The sequence below is a fragment of the Leiobunum rupestre genome, chromosome 4, assembly GCF_980474605.1.
Source record: "Leiobunum rupestre chromosome 4, qqLeiRupe1.1.hap1, whole genome shotgun sequence".
Lineage (NCBI taxonomy): Eukaryota > Metazoa > Arthropoda > Arachnida > Opiliones > Sclerosomatidae > Leiobunum > Leiobunum rupestre.
In genome coordinates, this window is record NC_143387.1 from 72,218,994 (window position 1) to 72,234,704 (window position 15,711).

At 36.3% G+C, this 15,711-nt stretch overlaps 1 protein-coding gene across 3 annotated transcripts in view; it reads left to right on the forward strand.

The window, feature by feature from the left end:
• Positions 1-15,711, forward strand: part of kmr (pleckstrin homology domain-containing family A member kramer) — a 73,153-nt gene that overhangs the window by 34,027 nt on the left and 23,415 nt on the right. For all 3 annotated transcript variants that reach the window (XM_090174185.1, XM_090174186.1, XM_090174187.1), the window contains exons 3-4: positions 13,595-13,652; positions 14,722-14,926. In XM_090174185.1, coding sequence (XP_090030311.1) covers positions 13,595-13,652; positions 14,722-14,926 — 263 coding nt within the window. The remainder of the gene's footprint in view (positions 1-13,594; positions 13,653-14,721; positions 14,927-15,711) is intronic.

Here is a 15,711-nt window from a genome sequence, read left to right on the forward strand (position 1 = left end):
AATTTTAAGAAAGAGTATGAAAGTCAGGGCTCTTTAAGAAAGAGTATGAAAGTCAGGGAATTTTAGGAAAGAGTATGAAAGTCAGGGCTCTTTAAGAAAGAGTATGAAAGTCAGGGAATTTTAAGAAAGACTATGAAAGTCACGGAATTTTAAGAAAGAGTATGAAAGTTACGGAATTTTAAGAAAGAGTATGAAAGTCAGGAAATTTTAAGAAAGACTATGAAAGTCACGGAGTTTTAAGAAAGACTATGAAAGTCACGGAATTTTAAGAAAGAGTATGAAAGTCGGGGCTCTTTAAGAAAGAGTATGAAAGTCAGGGCTCTTTAAGAAAGAGTATGAAAGTCAGGGCTCTTTAAGAAAGAGTATGAAAGTCAGGGAATTTTAAGAAAGAGTATGAAAGTCAGGGCTCTTTAAGAAAGAGTATGAAAGTCAGGGCTCTTTAAGAAAGAGTATGAAAGTCAGGGCTCTTTAAGAAAGAGTATGAAAGTCAGGGCTCTTTAAGAAAGAGTATGAAAGTCAGGGCTCTTTAAGAAAGAGTATGAAAGTCAGGGAATTTTAAGAAAGAGTATGAAAGTCAGGGCTCTTTAAGAAAGAGTATGAAAGTCAGGGCTCTTTAAGAAAGAGTATGCAAGTCAGGGCTCTTTAAGAAAGAGTATGCAAGTCAGGGCTCTTTAAGAAAGAGTATGCAAGTCAGGGCTCTTTAAGAAAGAGTATGCAAGTCAGGGCTCTTTAAGAAAGAGTATGGAAGTCAGGGAATTTTAAGAAAGAGTATGAAAGTCAGGGCTCTTTAAGAAAGAGTATGAAAGTCAGGGCTCTTTAAGAAAGAGTATGAAAGTAAGGGCTCTTTAAGAAAGAGTATGAAAGTCAGGGCTCTTTAAGAAAGAGTATGAAAGTCAGGGCTCTTTAAGAAAGAGTATGAAAGTAAGGGCTCTTTAAGAAAGAGTATGAAAGTCAGGGCTCTTTAAGAAAGAGTATGAAAGTCAGGGCTCTTTAAGAAAGAGTATGAAAGTCAGGGCTCTTTAAGAAAGAGTATGAAAGTCAGGGCTCTTTAAGAAAGAGTATGAAAGTCAGGGCTCTTTAAGAAAGAGTATGCAAGTCAGGGCTCTTTAAGAAAGAGTATGGAAGTCAGGGAATTTTAAGAAAGAGTATGAAAGTCAGGGCTCTTTAAGAAAGAGTATGAAAGTCAGGGAATTTTAAGAAAGAGTATGAAAGTCAGGGCTCTTTAAGAAAGAGTATGAAAGTCAGGGCTCTTTAAGAAAGAGTATGAAAGTCAGGGCTCTTTAAGAAAGAGTATGAAAGTCAATACTCTTTAAGAAAGAGTATGCAAGTCAGGGCTCTTTAAGAAAGAGTATGCAAGTCAGGGCTCTTTAAGAAAGAGTATGAAAGTCAGGGCTCTTTAAGAAAGAGTATGAAAGTCAGGGCTCTTTAAGAAAGAGTATGCAAGTCAGGGCTCTTTAAGAAAGAGTATGCAAGTCAGGGCTCTTTAAGAAAGAGTATGCAAGTCAGGGCTCTTTAAGAAAGAGTATGAAAGTCAGGGCTCTTTAAGAAAGAGTATGAAAGTCAGGGCTCTTTAAGAAAGAGTATGAAAGTCAGGGCTCTTTAAGAAAGAGTATGAAAGTCAGGGCTCTTTAAGAAAGAGTATGAAAGTCAGGGCTCTTTAAGAAAGAGTATGAAAGTCAGGGCTCTTTAAGAAAGAGTATGCAAGTCAGGGCTCTTTAAGAAAGAGTATGAAAGTCAGGGCTCTTTAAGAAAGAGTATGAAAGTCAGGGCTCTTTAAGAAAGAGTATGCAAGTCAGGGCTCTTTAAGAAAGAGTATGAAAGTCAGGGCTCTTTAAGAAAGAGTATGAAAGTCAGGGCTCTTTAAGAAAGAGTATGAAAGTCAGGGCTCTTTAAGAAAGAGTATGAAAGTCAGGGCTCTTTAAGAAAGAGTATGAAAGTCAGGGCTCTTTAAGAAAGAGTATGAAAGTCAATACTCTTTAAGAAAGAGTATGAAAGTCAATACTCTTTAAGAAAGAGTATGCAAGTCAGGGCTCTTTAAGAAAGAGTATGCAAGTCAGGGCTCTTTAAGAAAGAGTATGCAAGTCAGGGCTCTTTAAGAAAGAGTATGAAAGTCAGGGCTCTTTAAGAAAGAGTATGAAAGTCAGGGCTCTTTAAGAAAGAGTATGCAAGTCAGGGCTCTTTAAGAAAGAGTATGCAAGTCAGGGCTCTTTAAGAAAGAGTATGAAAGTCAGGGCTCTTTAAGAAAGAGTGTGAAAGTCAGGGCTCTTTAAGAAAGAGTATGAAAGTCAGGGCTCTTTAAGAAAGAGTGTGAAAGTCAGGGCTCTTTAAGAAAGAGTGTGAAAGTCAGGGCTCTTTAAGAAAGAGTATGAAAGTCAGGGCTCTTTAAGAAAGAGTATGAAAGTCAGGGCTCTTTAAGAAAGAGTATGAAAGTCAGGGCTCTTTAAGAAAGAGTATGAAAGTCAGGGAATTTTAAGAAAGAGTATGAAAGTCAGGGCTCTTTAAGAAAGAGTATGAAAGTCAGGGCTCTTTAAGAAAGAGTATGAAAGTCAGGGCTCTTTAAGAAAGAGTATGAAAGTCAGGGCTCTTTAAGAAAGAGTATGCAAGTCAGGGCTCTTTAAGAAAGAGTATGCAAGTCAGGGCTCTTTAAGAAAGAGTATGAAAGTCAGGGCTCTTTAAGAAAGAGTATGAAAGTCAGGGCTCTTTAAGAAAGAGTATGAAAGTCAGGGAATTTTAAGAAAGAGTATGAAAGTCAGGGCTCTTTAAGAAAGAGTATGAAAGTCAGGGAATTTTAGGAAAGAGTATGAAAGTCAGGGCTCTTTAAGAAAGAGTATGAAAGTCAGGGAATTTTAAGAAAGACTATGAAAGTCACGGAATTTTAAGAAAGAGTATGAAAGTTACGGAATTTTAAGAAAGAGTATGAAAGTCAGGAAATTTTAAGAAAGACTATGAAAGTCACGGAGTTTTAAGAAAGACTATGAAAGTCACGGAATTTTAAGAAAGAGTATGAAAGTCGGGGCTCTTTAAGAAAGAGTATGAAAGTCAGGGCTCTTTAAGAAAGAGTATGAAAGTCAGGGCTCTTTAAGAAAGAGTATGAAAGTCAGGGCTCTTTAAGAAAGAGTATGAAAGTCAGGGAATTTTAAGAAAGAGTATGAAAGTCAGGGCTCTTTAAGAAAGAGTATGAAAGTCAGGGCTCTTTAAGAAAGAGTATGAAAGTCAGGGCTCTTTAAGAAAGAGTATGAAAGTCAGGGCTCTTTAAGAAAGAGTATGAAAGTCAGGGCTCTTTAAGAAAGAGTATGAAAGTCAGGGAATTTTAAGAAAGAGTATGAAAGTCAGGGCTCTTTAAGAAAGAGTATGAAAGTCAGGGCTCTTTAAGAAAGAGTATGCAAGTCAGGGCTCTTTAAGAAAGAGTATGCAAGTCAGGGCTCTTTAAGAAAGAGTATGAAAGTCAGGGCTCTTTAAGAAAGAGTATGAAAGTCAGGGCTCTTTAAGAAAGAGTATGAAAGTCAGGGAATTTTAAGAAAGAGTATGAAAGTCAGGGCTCTTTAAGAAAGAGTATGAAAGTCAGGGAATTTTAGGAAAGAGTATGAAAGTCAGGGCTCTTTAAGAAAGAGTATGAAAGTCAGGGAATTTTAAGAAAGACTATGAAAGTCACGGAATTTTAAGAAAGAGTATGAAAGTTACGGAATTTTAAGAAAGAGTATGAAAGTCAGGAAATTTTAAGAAAGACTATGAAAGTCACGGAGTTTTAAGAAAGACTATGAAAGTCACGGAATTTTAAGAAAGAGTATGAAAGTCGGGGCTCTTTAAGAAAGAGTATGAAAGTCAGGGCTCTTTAAGAAAGAGTATGAAAGTCAGGGCTCTTTAAGAAAGAGTATGAAAGTCAGGGAATTTTAAGAAAGAGTATGAAAGTCAGGGCTCTTTAAGAAAGAGTATGAAAGTCAGGGCTCTTTAAGAAAGAGTATGAAAGTCAGGGCTCTTTAAGAAAGAGTATGAAAGTCAGGGCTCTTTAAGAAAGAGTATGAAAGTCAGGGCTCTTTAAGAAAGAGTATGAAAGTCAGGGAATTTTAAGAAAGAGTATGAAAGTCAGGGCTCTTTAAGAAAGAGTATGCAAGTCAGGGCTCTTTAAGAAAGAGTATGCAAGTCAGGGCTCTTTAAGAAAGATTATGCAAGTCAGGGCTCTTTAAGAAAGAGTATGCAAGTCAGGGCTCTTTAAGAAAGAGTATGGAAGTCAGGGAATTTTAAGAAAGAGTATGAAAGTCAGGGCTCTTTAAGAAAGAGTATGAAAGTCAGGGCTCTTTAAGAAAGAGTATGAAAGTAAGGGCTCTTTAAGAAAGAGTATGAAAGTCAGGGCTCTTTAAGAAAGAGTATGAAAGTCAGGGCTCTTTAAGAAAGAGTATGAAAGTAAGGGCTCTTTAAGAAAGAGTATGAAAGTCAGGGCTCTTTAAGAAAGAGTATGAAAGTCAGGGCTCTTTAAGAAAGAGTATGAAAGTCAGGGCTCTTTAAGAAAGAGTATGAAAGTCAATACTCTTTAAGAAAGAGTATGCAAGTCAGGGCTCTTTAAGAAAGAGTATGCAAGTCAGGGCTCTTTAAGAAAGAGTATGAAAGTCAGGGCTCTTTAAGAAAGAGTATGAAAGTCAGGGCTCTTTAAGAAAGAGTATGCAAGTCAGGGCTCTTTAAGAAAGAGTATGCAAGTCAGGGCTCTTTAAGAAAGAGTATGAAAGTCAGGGAATTTTAAGAAAGAGTATGAAAGTCAGGGCTCTTTAAGAAAGAGTATGAAAGTCAGGGCTCTTTAAGAAAGAGTATGAAAGTCAGGGCTCTTTAAGAAAGAGTATGAAAGTCAATACTCTTTAAGAAAGAGTATGCAAGTCAGGGCTCTTTAAGAAAGAGTATGCAAGTCAGGGCTCTTTAAGAAAGAGTATGAAAGTCAGGGCTCTTTAAGAAAGAGTATGAAAGTCAGGGCTCTTTAAGAAAGAGTATGCAAGTCAGGGCTCTTTAAGAAAGAGTATGCAAGTCAGGGCTCTTTAAGAAAGAGTATGCAAGTCAGGGCTCTTTAAGAAAGAGTATGAAAGTCAGGGCTCTTTAAGAAAGAGTATGAAAGTCAGGGCTCTTTAAGAAAGAGTATGAAAGTCAGGGCTCTTTAAGAAAGAGTATGAAAGTCAGGGCTCTTTAAGAAAGAGTATGAAAGTCAGGGCTCTTTAAGAAAGAGTATGAAAGTCAGGGCTCTTTAAGAAAGAGTATGCAAGTCAGGGCTCTTTAAGAAAGAGTATGAAAGTCAGGGCTCTTTAAGAAAGAGTATGCAAGTCAGGGCTCTTTAAGAAAGAGTATGAAAGTCAGGGCTCTTTAAGAAAGAGTATGAAAGTCAGGGCTCTTTAAGAAAGAGTATGAAAGTCAGGGCTCTTTAAGAAAGAGTATGAAAGTCAGGGCTCTTTAAGAAAGAGTATGAAAGTCAGGGCTCTTTAAGAAAGAGTATGAAAGTCAGGGCTCTTTAAGAAAGAGTATGAAAGTCAATACTCTTTAAGAAAGAGTATGAAAGTCAATACTCTTTAAGAAAGAGTATGCAAGTCAGGGCTCTTTAAGAAAGAGTATGCAAGTCAGGGCTCTTTAAGAAAGAGTATGAAAGTCAGGGCTCTTTAAGAAAGAGTATGAAAGTCAGGGCTCTTTAAGAAAGAGTATGCAAGTCAGGGCTCTTTAAGAAAGAGTATGCAAGTCAGGGCTCTTTAAGAAAGAGTATGAAAGTCAGGGCTCTTTAAGAAAGAGTATGAAAGTCAGGGCTCTTTAAGAAAGAGTGTGAAAGTCAGGGCTCTTTAAGAAAGAGTATGAAAGTCAGGGCTCTTTAAGAAAGAGTGTGAAAGTCAGGGCTCTTTAAGAAAGAGTATGAAAGTCAGGGCTCTTTAAGAAAGAGTATGAAAGTCAGGGCTCTTTAAGAAAGAGTATGAAAGTCAGGGCTCTTTAAGAAAGAGTATGAAAGTCAGGGCTCTTTAAGAAAGAGTATGAAAGTCAGGGCTCTTTAAGAAAGAGTATGAAAGTCAGGGAATTTTAAGAAAGAGTATGAAAGTCAGGGCTCTTTAAGAAAGAGTATGAAAGTCAGGGAATTTTAGGAAAGAGTATGAAAGTCAGGGCTCTTTAAGAAAGAGTATGAAAGTCAGGGAATTTTAAGAAAGACTATGAAAGTCACGGAATTTTAAGAAAGAGTATGAAAGTTACGGAATTTTAAGAAAGAGTATGAAAGTCAGGAAATTTTAAGAAAGACTATGAAAGTCACGGAGTTTTAAGAAAGACTATGAAAGTCACGGAATTTTAAGAAAGAGTATGAAAGTCGGGGCTCTTTAAGAAAGAGTATGAAAGTCAGGGCTCTTTAAGAAAGAGTATGAAAGTCAGGGCTCTTTAAGAAAGAGTATGAAAGTCAGGGAATTTTAAGAAAGAGTATGAAAGTCAGGGCTCTTTAAGAAAGAGTATGAAAGTCAGGGCTCTTTAAGAAAGAGTATGAAAGTCAGGGCTCTTTAAGAAAGAGTATGAAAGTCAGGGCTCTTTAAGAAAGAGTATGAAAGTCAGGGCTCTTTAAGAAAGAGTATGAAAGTCAGGGAATTTTAAGAAAGAGTATGAAAGTCAGGGCTCTTTAAGAAAGAGTATGAAAGTCAGGGCTCTTTAAGAAAGAGTATGCAAGTCAGGGCTCTTTAAGAAAGAGTATGCAAGTCAGGGCTCTTTAAGAAAGAGTATGCAAGTCAGGGCTCTTTAAGAAAGAGTATGCAAGTCAGGGCTCTTTAAGAAAGAGTATGCAAGTCAGGGCTCTTTAAGAAAGAGTATGGAAGTCAGGGAATTTTAAGAAAGAGTATGAAAGTCAGGGCTCTTTAAGAAAGAGTATGAAAGTCAGGGCTCTTTAAGAAAGAGTATGAAAGTAAGGGCTCTTTAAGAAAGAGTATGAAAGTCAGGGCTCTTTAAGAAAGAGTATGAAAGTCAGGGCTCTTTAAGAAAGAGTATGAAAGTAAGGGCTCTTTAAGAAAGAGTATGAAAGTCAGGGCTCTTTAAGAAAGAGTATGAAAGTCAGGGCTCTTTAAGAAAGAGTATGAAAGTCAGGGCTCTTTAAGAAAGAGTATGAAAGTCAGGGCTCTTTAAGAAAGAGTATGAAAGTCAGGGCTCTTTAAGAAAGAGTATGCAAGTCAGGGCTCTTTAAGAAAGAGTATGGAAGTCAGGGAATTTTAAGAAAGAGTATGAAAGTCAGGGCTCTTTAAGAAAGAGTATGAAAGTCAGGGCTCTTTAAGAAAGAGTATGAAAGTCAGGGCTCTTTAAGAAAGAGTATGCAAGTCAGGGAATTTTAAGAAAGAGTATGAAAGTCAGGGCTCTTTAAGAAAGAGTATGAAAGTCAGGGCTCTTTAAGAAAGAGTATGAAAGTCAGGGAATTTTAAGAAAGAGTATGAAAGTCAGGGCTCTTTAAGAAAGAGTATGAAAGTCAGGGCTCTTTAAGAAAGAGTATGAAAGTCAGGGCTCTTTAAGAAAGAGTATGAAAGTCAGGGCTCTTTAAGAAAGAGTATGAAAGTCAGGGCTCTTTAAGAAAGAGTATGCAAGTCAGGGCTCTTTAAGAAAGAGTATGCAAGTCAGGGCTCTTTAAGAAAGAGTATGAAAGTCAGGGCTCTTTAAGAAAGAGTATGAAAGTCAGGGCTCTTTAAGAAAGAGTATGCAAGTCAGGGCTCTTTAAGAAAGAGTATGCAAGTCAGGGCTCTTTAAGAAAGAGTATGCAAGTCAGGGCTCTTTAAGAAAGAGTATGAAAGTCAGGGCTCTTTAAGAAAGAGTATGAAAGTCAGGGCTCTTTAAGAAAGAGTATGAAAGTCAGGGCTCTTTAAGAAAGAGTATGAAAGTCAGGGCTCTTTAAGAAAGAGTATGAAAGTCAGGGCTCTTTAAGAAAGAGTATGCAAGTCAGGGCTCTTTAAGAAAGAGTATGAAAGTCAGGGCTCTTTAAGAAAGAGTATGAAAGTCAGGGCTCTTTAAGAAAGAGTATGAAAGTCAGGGCTCTTTAAGAAAGAGTATGAAAGTCAGGGCTCTTTAAGAAAGAGTATGAAAGTCAGGGCTCTTTAAGAAAGAGTATGAAAGTCAGGGCTCTTTAAGAAAGAGTATGAAAGTCAGGGCTCTTTAAGAAAGAGTATGAAAGTCAGGGCTCTTTAAGAAAGAGTATGAAAGTCAATACTCTTTAAGAAAGAGTATGAAAGTCAATACTCTTTAAGAAAGAGTATGCAAGTCAGGGCTCTTTAAGAAAGAGTATGCAAGTCAGGGCTCTTTAAGAAAGAGTATGCAAGTCAGGGCTCTTTAAGAAAGAGTATGAAAGTCAGGGCTCTTTAAGAAAGAGTATGAAAGTCAGGGCTCTTTAAGAAAGAGTATGCAAGTCAGGGCTCTTTAAGAAAGAGTATGCAAGTCAGGGCTCTTTAAGAAAGAGTATGAAAGTCAGGGCTCTTTAAGAAAGAGTGTGAAAGTCAGGGCTCTTTAAGAAAGAGTATGAAAGTCAGGGCTCTTTAAGAAAGAGTGTGAAAGTCAGGGCTCTTTAAGAAAGAGTGTGAAAGTCAGGGCTCTTTAAGAAAGAGTATGAAAGTCAGGGCTCTTTAAGAAAGAGTATGAAAGTCAGGGCTCTTTAAGAAAGAGTATGAAAGTCAGGGCTCTTTAAGAAAGAGTATGAAAGTCAGGGAATTTTAAGAAAGAGTATGAAAGTCAGGGCTCTTTAAGAAAGAGTATGAAAGTCAGGGCTCTTTAAGAAAGAGTATGAAAGTCAGGGAATTTTAAGAAAGAGTATGAAAGTTAGGGAAAAGTCAGGAATTTTTAAAACGGGTCTGAAAGTCGGGGAATTTTCAGAAATATTACGAAAGTTGTTATACTAACTAACACCTAACACTGTGTACTGTAATGATTTTGATACTGAAATGTATAAAGAAGCAAACTTGGCTTTTCAGGAGCTTTTCCGTCGGCTTATGAAAACGGGCTTAGAAGTTTATGTTTTTTAAGCTAACTGTACGGAGTTTAAACCCAGTTTTATAGGCCTCTTCTGAAAAGGGTATTAGCGGAGGTACCGAACGCAGTTGGATCGGTTTTCCATTTAGATTCTAAAAGGAATTGAACCTTAGTTTTAGATCCGATGTTTGCCACATATGCTTTTAAAGAAACTAAACCTAAAAGCAAAGTTTCATACTTTTCTTCATTAAATAAAGTTATTTATATCAATTTCATTTAAATCAATTAATTGTTTTTAAATCGCCTCGGATATTTCAATGTGTTTATGAACACGTACCAAAATAGTTGCAATTCAAAGCAAAATAATTACGATTATCAATTAAATATGTTTAAGATTAACTTAATTAATTTAAATTAAAAATGCATGCAAATTATCAGTAAATATAATGGTCAAAATTAAACACCCTGATATAAATCAAATTTATCGATTAAAAAGCCAACAACCCACGTATCTGAAATTGAAATCTCAATCGCAATATTTTTTATTGATTATTCATAAAAAATATCCAGATATTCTGTAAATTAAAAAATAACAATTTTTTATCTATTTTACCAAGAATGTATTTATTTATACTCAGGGAGAATGAATATGTCGAGACTATAGGCGGACACGTTGAGCCCCTAACCCCGTCACGCTAAGGGGGGAGGGAAAAAGGAAGCGGTTTAATTTTTTGCGTCCTCGCTGCAGCGTTAATCGCGTCGAAAAACGTAATTTTTAAGAACCAATGAGATTGCAGTATTATTTGATTTTATTAAAGCGGAGGAGCATAACGGGGGGCCCAACGGGTGGAATTGGAGAAACGCTAAAAATAATCTCGACATATTCATTCTCCCTGAGTATAAATAAATACATTCTTGATTTTACATTGTAAAAAAAAACATTTATCTTGTGAAAATATTGAATCACAGGTCGTAGTGGGGAAATTTTTAACAGACAGCATCAGAAAAAATCGAAAAGTTTTCATACTTTTTTAAAATAAATCTAATAATAGAAATGGAATCCTTAAACGCAATATTTTAATTAATAAATTAATAATTAAAATGTTAAAATATTTGGTAAATGAAAAATGGGCAATTTTAATATATTTAAATTTCCCACCGAAATTTCAACTGCGATATATAAATTATTATAGTTATTATTTTATGTTTTCCCGTAATTTTCAGTTGTCATAAATAAAAAATATCTTATTTTATGAAAATATTAAATCACGTACAAAATTATACTTTAAAGTCTAGGTGGGAAAATTCGGTATCCCCTCTTACATAATAATTATTAGCTATTCCGTTTTTTTTTTTTTTTCAAAAAGTGGCCAAAATTATTCAAGCGGAAGAAATTGGGCGTAAAAATGAGAAATTCCACAACTCGGGTGTAGGCAACTTCGGCTATGCCATTTTCTTTTTCATTTCTACCAAAAATGGATTTATGTGAACGGAGAATAGGTAATCACATCTACAGCTGCCGTTTTCATGATTCCCCGAAGACACCCTCCGCCTGCCCGCAGAGAGCACGCGATTACACCTAACTGCGTTCCGGGAATCTCGAGGCTGTCTGTATATTCTCCGTTCACCCGATTCTTGTTTCAACTAATAACTAATTTGAGTGCCCTATAGGCATACCCGAGAACCACCTACTATTGTTCCGAATTCGGTGTTTCTTTCGGACAAAATTCATTAAAGATAGATTTACCTTTATCCGTTATTGTTTCGGGAAAATGTCACGTTATGACAATTAGTCTTCATCCTTTCTGCTCAATTTAAAACTAATTTATGGAATTGATTACGTTTCCAAAATCATTTATATTTAAAATATAAAACAGTTCCGATGTATAAGTTCTTTTCCCATCAATTTTAAAACCATCGTTATTATTTATTTATTGTTATAAGTAATAACAGGGTTGCCACGGTACCTGGAAAACCTGGAATTCCTGGAAAAGTCAGGGAATTTGAATATGGGTCTAAAAATCAGGGAAAAGTCGGGGAATTTTAAGAATTAAGTCTATAAATCACGGAAATTTAATTTCGGTTGCCAATAGAAAACCTTTACTAAAATTTAGGGTAAGAAATTCAAAATTTTAGTACAAAAATAAGTCAGGGAAAATGTTCGGAGATGGCCAGGGAAAACCTGGTAAAGTCAGGCAATTTGAATGTGAAAATACTGTGGCAACCCTGAATAATTAAATATTAATATGAAACGATATTTAATGTCGCTCCCAATCCAACAAGGGCTGTGCGATTAGTGGTTTTAGGCAATCGAGTCGGTTATCGGGTATCAAATTTTTAATTGAAGTCGAGTCGAGTAATCGATCCTATTTTTCTAATACCGGTATCGGCTTAAGTGAATCCGATATTGGCCGATACCGGTATTAGCAAAATATTTTCAGAAAATTATCGATTAATTAACTAATTATAATATTTTATTTTACTGGCCGCGCCACGTACGCCGGACTTCAGAAGCTAGATCGCACTTTTTTTTAGAGTAAACAAATAAAAAACAACGATATTCGATTTGTGATAGAAAATATGTATCACGTAAAATGAAAAGAAACATATTCGGATATGCTCTTGCAAACTTTTTTCAATGAAAAATTGGAATAAAATGGTATGACAGTGTACTGAATCGTCTTTTCCAATGATTTTATGATAAACCCTAATGTTATGATAGGTAACTTTGTTAATATCGGCCGATATATCGGCTGTACCCATATCGGTGCATCCCTAGCCGAAATATAAATCCCACTAAAAACTATCGAATAAATTTAAATTTATGTTTTTGCAATTAAATCGTTGAAGCATATTTGTAGACATAAAATTAGAGAAAAAAGTGTGACGACCTTGAACTTAGCGAGATATGTCCTTTTATTTGTAATAGCAGCCCGAGGCCGACTCTCTTTACCAAACTGGAGACGCCAAGTATTTGACGAGACTCATTTTTGTTTGCATAATTTTTATCTTCGTATCTTTAAATGGTCTTTTAATGGTCCGGTGGGATAATGTCGCGGAAAATTTCATTTTTTTGTGGATTATTTTCTACTGGTTTTATATACTGAATTTTTATTACGCGTTGGAAGTTTTTTACGGTGTTGAAGAGATGACACAGTTTTCATTTTGGATAACAAATTGAACCAAAGGATTTGCTTTTATAGATTATGAATCGATATGAGATCGGTATTGGTTTACGATGTCGTTATTTTACCGATTAACTGGTTAGAGTAATTATATAGCAATATTTGTTGAATAATAACAATATTTGATGAATAATTAGCAACATTTGTCTATCAATTAGCAACATTTGTCTATCAATTAGCAACATTTGTCTATCAATTAGCAAAATTTGTCTATCAATTAGCAACATTTGTCTATCAATTAGCAACATTTGTCTATCAATTAGCAACATTTGTCTATCAATTAGCAACATTTGTCTATCAATTAGCAACATTTGTCTATCAATTAGCAACATTTGTCTATCAATTAGCAACATTTGTCTATCAATTAGCAACATTTGTCTATCAATTAGCAACATTTGTCTGTCAATTAGCAACATTTGTCTGTCAATTACCAACATTTATCGCTATCGATTGGCATATCTGTTAAGAAATTGTTGTCGATATCGATTGGCATATCTGTTAAGAAATTGTTGTCGATATCGATTTGCCATATCTCTTACGAAATTGTTGTCGATATCGATTTGCCATATCTCTTACGAAATTGTTGTCGATATCGATTTGAAATATCTGTTAAGAAATTGTTGTCGATATCGATTTGCCATATCTGTTACGAAATTGTTGTCGATATCAATTTGCCATATCGGTTACGAAATTGTTGTCGATATCGATTTGCCATATCGGTTACGAAATTGTTGTCGATATCGATTTGCCATATCGGTTACGAAATTGTTGTCGATATCGATTTGCCATATCTCTTACGAAATTGTTGTCGATATCGATTTGAAATATCTGTTAAGAAATTGTTGTCGATATCGATTTGCCATATCTGTTACGAAATTGTTGTCGATATCGATTTGCCATATCTGTTACGAAATTGTTGTCGATATCGATTTGCCACATCTGTTACGAAATTGTTGTCGATATCGATTTGATAAATGGCAGGGGAACTATAAACCTGGAAACGCTGCTGTACACACAAATTACATATACTGTATACACTGCATACACATACTAATTGGACACCGAAACACGCATATACACGTGGCTAGTCTAGTAGTAGAGCTCGCTACACTCGGCCAATAGGCGAAACTATAAAGTCCAGGAGGCTGAAAAGATGGTAGTCACGTGACTTTGCGGAATACGAACTATTATTCATTTTATGTTGCTAATGGCGGTTTAAATTTTGATCGATTCATCTTAGTTATCTAATTATTATTATTCTTTAGAACAATTTAATTTAACGTCGACGGCCAACTATGAACACGAGTTACGGAATCGAAGTTGGCTGTGATATGGTAGTCACGTGATTTTATTTTACCATCAGACCAAATTTACTTAATAGCCAATTTTATGCTTACGTTATTTCTGAATATTTAGCTTTTAACTTGTAAGAGAAGTGCGAGTTTAGTGTTGAAACAATTTTTTCGAATCATTGACAGGGTGGAAGAATATCGAAGCATTCTACCGGCAGCTAGGTTCACGATGGACGGAAGACGGGTAACTCGAACGCTGTCTCGCAGCCACCAAGAACGCGCTTCTTTATACTTCGGGAGAATGACTCCCACTGACCAACTATGCTCCTCAGCCTGCCAGTTCTGATTTCAATCAATTGATTTTAAAATAATCACTGATTTCATCACGTTTTCTACTACAATGTATTTTACCAAAATAGCCTCTACTTGGAATGCTTATCCTGCCGTATCGCGTATGGTCAGAAGTAAATGAACCGAAGTTATCGAAATAGTTCTCAGAATCGTAGGGCGTTTTCCTTATGAAAATGATGAGAAAATCGAGTCAAATAAAAGCTAATTTCCATCCCCGTCTTTTGACGCACTTGGGAATTGTGGGTATAGCTATTTATATTTATGAAAAATGGTTTCATAAAAACAAAAACTTTTTTTTGGCCTAGAAGCGCCTAAATTTCAAATTCGCGGTCAAAATGTAACTTCATTGGGAAAACGCCTCCAACATGGGGAGTATAGCAGTGTGATAACGTCGGTTCATTTACTTTAGGTATGGTAAAATCACTGACGGCTTTGGCCCCGCCTACGAGAGATAAAATCCCCGCTACGTGCGCTCCCTCTCACGTTGTTGCTTGTTAAATTTACATAGTGACGTCAAAAAAAACCGCCAGCCACATCGAGACGAAAATCTGCCGCGATAAGCATTCCAAGTAGAGGTATGGATTCCTGCCTCTAGCAATGTCAATTCAGAGCAAATTTAACTTAAATGTAGTTTTTAATTATAAATTTCATTTCAAATGTTACCGCTGCACTCACGTTGGTAATCAAAAAGGCGTAAAACGTAAAAAAATCAATAAAATCGATTAAAATTCGATTTAAACATAATCATCGTCTTTTTAAATAAAAATATCAACAACGCCGATGCTCCTCCCCTTGAAAGTCAATCAAATCGACCCCGGCATCCCGTTGGTTCTTTAAAAAACGTACTTTATCCCGGGGGGAGGGGGTACTCAACTTAAGTCATTCTCTCTAAGTATAAATATATTCTTGGGCGAATGGTCAGTGGCGTTGGATGATATTAACGTTCGTGGTGGCTTACGCAGGCAGGATCTCAGCAGAAGAAGAAACTAGGAATGGGAGGCGGAGGTGGCATCGGGGGCAGCATTCGGTCGCCGCTGGTCAAGAGGGACCAGCACTCGCAAGTGGTCATCCGCGGATGGCTGTTCAAGCTGGAAGGCGCCCTGGCCATGAAACAATGGAAGAAACGCTGGTTCGTCCTTTCAGACTTCTGCCTCTTCTACTACAAAGGTACGATCTTGCTCATTTGTTCTCCTCATTATACGATTTAAAGGGCCGCGGAATCGGTGGACAAATTTGGGACGAATTTCAGGTAGCTCCTCCCCACCGTAACGTGACTCACAAGTACCTTCCCTTTTCGGAAAACACGTGATTCTGTAGCCCCACCCTCAAAATTCAAACGATTCTATTGCATTTTAAGGGGAGTATACATTGTTTTGAAAAGGGGGAGGCTATAACAGGGTTCGTATTTTTGGGGGTTTCTTAGACCCCCCGAAAACGTTAATATCTTCCAAACCAATATCTGCAGGTAATTTTTGGAGCAAGAATACGATTCCTTGTCCAAAATACACCTAGAAAACAAATTTTCGATAGTTTAAAGGTATTTCGCTGGAAGATATTGCCAAAACTTTTGATTTTTGGGTCCGCGGAGCCTTTGGTGTGGGAAAATTTCAATTGTTCATAAAATGACCAATTTTATCGATAGAAGGCCAAAATTTTGGAAATGGTCATTATTTCAAGGCTACTTACGCACTAAAATTTGATGTACAAATCGGTGAGGTAGTGCCTCCCAACCTCTCGATTTGACATGGACTCACCCTATGCTCTTATTAAATATAATTCAGTTTGTGATATTTAAAAAATATTGTTTCACTTTGTACTTTTACCAAGAATGTATTGAAGTTACTAAGAATATTTCAGCGTAGCATTAACCCCTGGTACCATCCTCACAGCGTTTGTGGAGAAAGTTCGTCTGCATTTAAGGGGCATTCAAGGTCATACCATATAGCAAACTT